Genomic DNA, 7,500 nt, shown 5'->3' with positions numbered 1-7,500 from the left:
TTTCTTTTCATTCTGAACGGGTGCACTGCTCAAATAGAGCCCCCCATTGCCCTTTGATGACTGATCTTTCTCTACAGAGACAACTATGTTAATGTCCCCCCCCCCTCCCAAACCTAAGGTAGCTCTATTCATCTGCACCCCATGAGATAACTTTTACCCCTTTTCCAGTGATTTGTCCTATTAGACATTAAGGCCCTGCCATTCATATTGTGAAACAATTTAAAAGTGTTGATCAACAAAAGACACTTTCCCAAGGTCACTGCGATGGATCATGGTTGATAGATGGTCGTTTAATCCTCTATTTAAAATGGCTATTCTCACATGTGTACTTACTAAAGTAACCTAAACTAAAATATAGATTTTTATAAGTCAATCAACTAAACACGACACATGTCTCTATAGGCCTTCTAGTAGGAACCAATATCGTGTGTTTGGATTAGCCTTCGCCGCTAACAAACGGCTCATCCATAATTGACAGCAGACCCAATACAATATAATTTGATAACTAGGGCTTTCAAATGATACTTCACTGGCGTAAATGTGGGCAATTGTGACGGAATGAACATGTACATAGTTTCATGAACGGATAAGGACTACTGTGCAATTTTATAACAAGGTCACCCCAACTAGATTTTCGGAAATAACTTACTTTATACGAACACGACAAAAGATTACGGCGCAGCTGGCTGATTATTAGCAGGTCAACGGCGACCCTGGGTGGCCAGCAGCGGGACAGACAGGCCTCACCATTAATCCTCATTTTTTGTCTTAGACTTGACTGAGAAAAAATAACAAGACCAGTTCTTCTAATAGAAAATCCCAAGTCATTATCCCAAGTCCATATTCATTTAGATAAAATATTATATTCAACCACAAAACAAAGATAAAGATTTAATAAGGCAAAGCCTCTATACATAGAAAGCCTTCTATGGCAAACTTTCAACAGCGTGAGTGATGTGGGGAAGGTTTTTATGCAGATTAAGAATTTATTTATTCATTCAAAAATTATTTGTTTGTGTGTGTGTGTGTGTGTGTGTGTGTGTGTGTGTGTGTGTGTGTGTGTGTGTGTGTGTGTGTGTGTGTGTGTGTGTGTGTGTGTGTGTGTGTGTGTGTGCGTGAACGTGCGTGTGTGTGTGTGTGTGAGAGTGTGTTAGTGTGTTTGTGTACGTGTGTGGTCTGTAAAAATGAGGACGAGTAGGGTCTGTCTGACACAGTGTGTGGAAGATGGATGGTTTCATCAAATGACAAGCTGCACCGCAGACCAGCAGTAAATAAGCACATCTATCTCTCCCTTGAAGATGCCCTCTCATCTGTATTCACTTGTATCGGTGTGCATATGCATGTGTGTGTGTGGTTGTGTGTGTGTGTGTGTGTGTGTGTGTGTGTGTGTGTGTGTGTGTGTGGTTGTGTGTGTGTGTGTGTGTGTGTGTGTGTGTGTGTGTGTGTGTGTGTGTGTGTGTGTGTGTGTGTGTGTGTGTGTGTGTGTGTGTGTGTGTGTGTGTGTGTGTGTGTGTGTATGTGTGTGTGTAAACGTTTTACTCTGGCATGAACCACCTTGTGAAAGCGCGACACTTGTGAAAGTAAGATCTGTTCAAAATGCTCCCAATTAGAGGAACGGTAAAAAGATCTGCCAATTAACCTTGCAAAACCAGCAGCAACCAGCAGTGGGCAGCAAACACCTAGAATGCAGCAGAGATGTCCCTCACACATGTTGGATAGTACTACACACATAAACGTTACAATCGCACACACAAGATTTCAAAAGAGACGAAACACAAACATATCAGCACACTCATAAAGAACAATTTGGTTATTTATGTCTAATTCTATTTTGCTTCACAGTAATTCCATTCTCCCTTCAATAATATGGTCTGTCCATTCTGTCCAATAAAGCAATCAGTACAGACATCTGATAGCCAGTTCTATAAATTCACGCCCTTTAGGTGAGTCATTTCCTTCTCAAACAAAAATTCTGAACTAACGATCTCAATTAGGTTATGTTTTCAGTCACGTCCCATTGACTTTTTGGTCTGAACTCCTCAGAAATTAATGATGCTCATTTAGGAGATAATTAGCAGTGCAGCAGGCTCCTCCTGGGACAACCACGTGCTAATGTAGAGCGCGTCCTTAAGGGTCAAAGGTCATGGAGGTGATGTCAGGTGCATTTTCTGATACACGCTGACAGATGAGACGGGGCGGGAAGGACGGAAAAAATACATTAAGAAAATGTGACACGGAAAAAAGTTGGTGTTTCACTTGATATATTTTAATGTAACTTTCGTGCTTAGGTGTCAATCATAGGACATATCTTATAGGATGTATTATAACATTGATTTTAAGCAGAGTTTAGCCTGAGAATGTACTCTCTATATTCCCTTTGACATAATCTGCTTTGACACATTCAATGCTGTGTTACATTTTTACCAGCACACTGAACCGATAAGAACAGAACATAGCTGCAAGTTATATAAAGCAAAACAAGTTTTATATTTGAACTAGACTGACCTCAAGAAGTACACCAACTCCAATTTAATACAAATTTGGCATCTCTCAGTTTCTATCTTTGGCCCTCTCTCTCTCTCTCTCTCTCTCTCTCTCCCTCCTCTCTCTCTCTCTCTCTCTCTCTCTCTCTCTCTCTCTCTCTCTCTCTCTCTCTCTCTCTCTCTCTCTCTCCCTCTCTCTTTCTCTCTCTCTCCCTCACTCTCAAATACATCTCATCTCTTGCCCTTCTCACCATCTTTTCGATGTTATCATCCCTCGGTGGCGTACACGGAGAGGTCGGAGGTCAGCGTGACGTGCAGCTCCCAGGGGAACTGGTTGACGGGGCGCTGGGCGCGGCCGCGGGCCTGGCGACGCCCCTCGCGGGTCATCAGGCCGATGTCCTCGTCGTCCAGCATGCGGATGAGGTCACCCTCGGGGTCGCGGTAGTTCAGCGCGATGTCGGCCATGTTGAAAACATCTCTGAGATAGAGAGACGAGAGTTGACAGGGACGGGGGGGGGGGGGGGGGGGGTAGTGGAGTGGGAGGGAAAGGGCGTTAGAGAGAGGGGGGGGTAAATGGAGAGAAAGGAGAGGGAGGGGGGAGAAAGGGGGGAGTTGGTTTTGTGTTCACATTGTCATCATTGTCATCTTCGTCATCATTATTATCATCATTATCGTCACCGCCACTACCTCCATCACCATCACCATCACCATCACCATCACCATCAGGGGGGGGGGGGGTGGGAGGGAGAGGGATGGGCATGCAATGTGGCTGCCCCTTGCAGAGTCGGGAAAACATTTTTCAAACCAGTCTGATATTATTTACTATGCAGTGTGAGGGGTGATTACGTTGGCAACCGCCAATGAAACCAACAACCTGTTCCTCGTAACGGAGGAGTCTGATTTCTGGCTTATAACATGGCCGATCAGAGATACCCTTAAAAAGAGGAACCTTAGAGAGTGAGAGAGAGAGAGAGAGAGAGAGAGAGAGAGAGAGAGAGAGAGAGAGAGAGAGAGAGAGAGAGAGAGAGAGAGAGAGAGAGAGAGAGAGAGAGAGGATAAAAAAAAGGGATGGGAGAGAGAGATGGGTAGAGAATGATGTTTGAGAGAGATGGGTAGAGATTGAGAGGGGTAGTGAGAGAGAGGGAGGGAGAGAGATGGTAGAGAGAAATAGAAGGGTCAGATGATAGAGAGAGATAATAGCATTGTATCAAACCTCCACATACAGGGGGTTGTAGACAGGGATGTGTGTGTGTTTGTGTGTGAGTAATTGAGTGTGTGATAGAGTGAGTGTGTACGTGTATGTGCATATCCGTGTTGGTGTGTGTGTTTGTGCGTATGTTTGTTGGTGTGTGTTGAATAGGTGTGTGAATAGGAGTGGACACTTGTAGGGTTGAATGCAGTGACATGCTGAGGGCCCTTCAACCATAGAGCTCAATGACACCCTGAAGAGGTTCTCAGGGGCTCTGATTGGTTGAATATCAGTATGCCGGGGTAGACCAGCCTAGTGGAGGCTAGCTCGGTATAGGGGAGGTTAAGGCTTGTCAAGGCTATGTTTTTTGTTTTTTTCTAATTGTTTTAGCCAGGTTATGTCTAGTCTAAGCTAGGCTACGTAAGGTTTAGCGAGGTTCAAGCTAGGCTAGCTTAGTCGAGGTAAGGTTATGTTAAGTTCTGGCTAGTCTTAGCTAGGCTAGGTTAATATAGCCTTGCCTACCTCATGCGAGCCAGAAGATCGCTGTATGATGGCTGGATGGTGATGTCTTCCTCCACACACACATCTCTGTAAGATGAACACAAACACACACATCTCTGATAGAGAAACACAGGTTTGTAGTTCATGATGTACAAATAATGAATAGGCAAACTATAACAATATTAAAAGCTGAGCACTTTTAAACGTAACAACGTAGAAGACACCTTTTCAGATAATAAAAATCACAGTATAAAACTTTGACCTTTGTCAACTGCATTGTTAAACTAAAGCACAAAATCCTCTCCATCTCTCGTCTTAGTCCTGAGCATACTGTGCTGGTCTATTTCGATGCGGTTGGATTAGGATCCTGAAATAACTGCCGTGCTCTCAAACACTAATTCAGGATCTGCCAATGAAGAGAGAAAAGAAGCTGGAACTGGAACACAGTGTATCGGTGCACGAGGGGGTGAATGGAGGGGCTGCACAGCAGATGAAGCCATCCATAGAAACAAACAGAAAGGCGCACTGAGCGTAGTGGTTTAGAGAGCGTTGTCAGGCAATGTTAGGCCGTTACCGGTTCACCTGAAGCCATGCCACCAACATCAAGTTGGTCAGAAGAACACAAAGACAAACACACACACACACTCATAAGAATGTACATCTGAACTGACGCCCAAACACATACACGGACTCACACACACACACACACACACACACACACACACACACACACACACACACACACACACACACACACACACACACACACACACTCACACACATATATAAGCACACACGCACACACACACACACACACACACACACACACACACACACACACACACATATATAAGCACACACGCACACACACACTGACACACATATATAAGCGCACACAAACAAACATACACACACACACACACACACACACACACACACACACACACACACACACACACACACACACACACACACACACACACACACACCTGGTGTCCACCCCAGAGGACGTGAGCATGTAGCAGCGGAGGCAGCTGTAGGAGCTGGCAGATGTGGCCACGCCCCCCTCGTCCTCTGGGAGGGGCTTGATGACCTTCACAAAGGATTCTGGGAAAATGCCTGTTTGATTGTTCACCGTGCCCTGGGAACAGAACAGTGTCATGGTAACATGTGATCCGAAGTTCCTAACGCACATTCCCAGTCGCCAGCTTGGTACTTCTTGACCTGTTTCAGAGAACGACAGAGCGACCAGTTGTTGGTGTAATGGTGAATAATCACTAGGATGGAGGCTGGGAATTTGCACGACATTACGTGAAACCCTCCTGCATGATAGAACTGAATAAAAATAGAACAGAAGAGAATAGAGTGAGGGTGGTGAAAGAAGTGCACATTGGATATCAAAGAAGAACGGGGGGATAGAGATGACTAGATAAGAGATTTATTTTTTTAGCATTTTTAATTATAATAACTAATCAGGATGAACTTTCTGTTAAGTTTATTGCCTTGCGTTTAGCCACTGCATTGCAGTGCAATGATTACACAATGTTAACACAACACTCTCTGACTCTCTCTCCCTCCATCTCTATCTGTCTCCCACTCTTGCACTCCTACCTCTGTTAACATGCCCACACATCTCTGCCGAAAACATTTCTTCACCTTTTTGTGTAATTATTTCAGGACGGTTTACTTACCATACTGTGTGTGTATGTGTGTGTGTGGGGGTGTGTGGTCTGTGTGTGTATATGTGTGCGTCTTATTGTATGTATATGCTTGTGTGAGAGTGTGTGTGTTTGTGGGTTTGCATGTGTGTGTGTGTGTGTGTGTGTGTGTGTGTGTGTGTGTGTGTGTGTGTGTGTGTAATGCTGGTGCGTTATTGTATGTGTTTGCGTGTGTGTGTGTGTGTGTGTGTGTGTGTGTGTGTGTGTGTGTGTGTGTGTGTGTGTGTGTGTGTGTGTGTGTGTGTGTGTGTGTGTGTGTGTGTGTGTGTGTGTGTGTGTGTGTGTGTTTGCGTGTGAGACGTCTCTTCTATCAGTAAAATATCATCTATTTATTTCTCTCTTCTGCAAAGACGTGCAGCTCTATTTTTGTTTCAGTTTGTGTTTGGTTCAGTGATCCATTGCTCACATGGCTTGCTCTACTCTAAAAAGATCTGCTGCCCTCCTCGTGTCCATCACTCACCTCCCTCTCTCCTCTATCTCTCCCTCTCCCATCCCACTCTCTATCTCGCAAAGCCTCTCTGGCTCTCTCTTCCCTCCTTCCCTCTCTCCTACTCTATCCCCCACACTCTCCCCTATACCTCACTCTCCAAAATTCTCCATCCCTCTGCCACTCTCCCCTCTTTACAGCTCCCTCCCCCCTCTCTCCTCTATCTTTCCCTCTCTCTCTCCTCCGCTCTCTCTCTCCCCACCCTCCTTCCCTCTCTCCATCCTCTATCCTACACCCTCTCCCCTACCTCAGCCGAACACTCCAAAATCCTCCATCCAATCTCTCCTGCTCTCTCCTCCCCCTCTCCTCCCACTCTTCTTCTCCCTCCGTCCCTACCCCTCCCTCTCCCAATCTCTCTCCCCATCCCTCCCTCTTTCCCTGTCGCATTCTCAATCTCCCTCCTGACCACCCTCCCTCCCCCCTCTCTCACCCACTCACCCTCTACCTCTCTCTCTCCACTTCTCCTCTGCCTCCCTCCACCTCTCCCTCTCCTCTCCTCTTCTGCCTCTCTACACCTCTCTGTATCCAACTCTTCATCGCCCTCTCTCTACCTCTCTCTCTCTCCCTCCACCTCTCTCCACTCCTCCTCTGCCTCTCTCTACCTCTCTCTCTCCCTCCACCTCTCTCCACTCCTCCTCTGCCTCTCTCTACCTCTCTCTCTCCCTCCACCTCTCTCCACTCCTCCTCTGCCTCTCTCTACCTCTCTCTCACCTCCAGCCAGTCTGCGTTGACTCTCCTCAGCAGGAAGATCACATCTCCCGTCTTCAGACTCAGCTCCAACCTCCCGCTGCGGCGAAACTCAAACATCACCTGGACCCACACACACACACACACACACACACACACACACACACACACACACACACAACCACACACACACGCACGCACGCAGACACACGTAGACAGAGGACACAACACAGTTTAAGTGACACACACACAGTCCACCACACTCCAGGAAACAAGAGTTCAACTACGTGTAGAACTTATCACCCAAAATAAACTGCCAGCGAGGAGCGGTGAGGAGAGCACCGGGCGGACGGAGAGAGAGAAGGAGAGACGCAGAAGGAGAGAGAGAGAGAACAGGGAGGGAGAGACAACGGTGTGTTTGACGGCGGGTGCAGG

General features: G+C 46.4%; 2 protein-coding genes across 2 annotated transcripts in view; one reads left to right on the top strand and one right to left on the bottom strand.

The window, feature by feature from the left end:
- Window positions 1-2,648: 2,648 nt before the first annotated feature.
- ncf4 (neutrophil cytosolic factor 4) overlaps window positions 2,649-7,500 on the bottom strand; it is an 18,842-nt gene continuing 13,990 nt past the window's right edge. Inside the window, exons 7-10 of the mRNA XM_056587367.1 lie at window positions 7,090-7,188; window positions 5,163-5,314; window positions 4,195-4,260; window positions 2,649-2,961 (exon numbers count right to left, since the gene is read on the bottom strand). Of these exons, the coding sequence (XP_056443342.1) occupies window positions 2,751-2,961; window positions 4,195-4,260; window positions 5,163-5,314; window positions 7,090-7,188 (528 nt within the window). The 3' untranslated portion in view covers window positions 2,649-2,750. The remainder of the gene's footprint in view (window positions 2,962-4,194; window positions 4,261-5,162; window positions 5,315-7,089; window positions 7,189-7,500) is intronic.
- Window positions 7,348-7,500, top strand: part of pvalb7 (parvalbumin 7) — a 20,999-nt gene continuing 20,846 nt past the window's right edge. The window contains exon 1 of the mRNA XM_056587368.1: window positions 7,348-7,499. The gene's annotated coding sequence lies outside the window, so the exon portion shown is untranslated. The remainder of the gene's footprint in view (window position 7,500) is intronic.

Source organism: Gadus chalcogrammus, chromosome 3 (genome assembly GCF_026213295.1).
Source record: "Gadus chalcogrammus isolate NIFS_2021 chromosome 3, NIFS_Gcha_1.0, whole genome shotgun sequence".
Classification (NCBI taxonomy): Eukaryota; Metazoa; Chordata; class Actinopteri; order Gadiformes; family Gadidae; genus Gadus; species Gadus chalcogrammus.
This window is presented reverse-complemented; position numbering and strand designations above follow the sequence as displayed.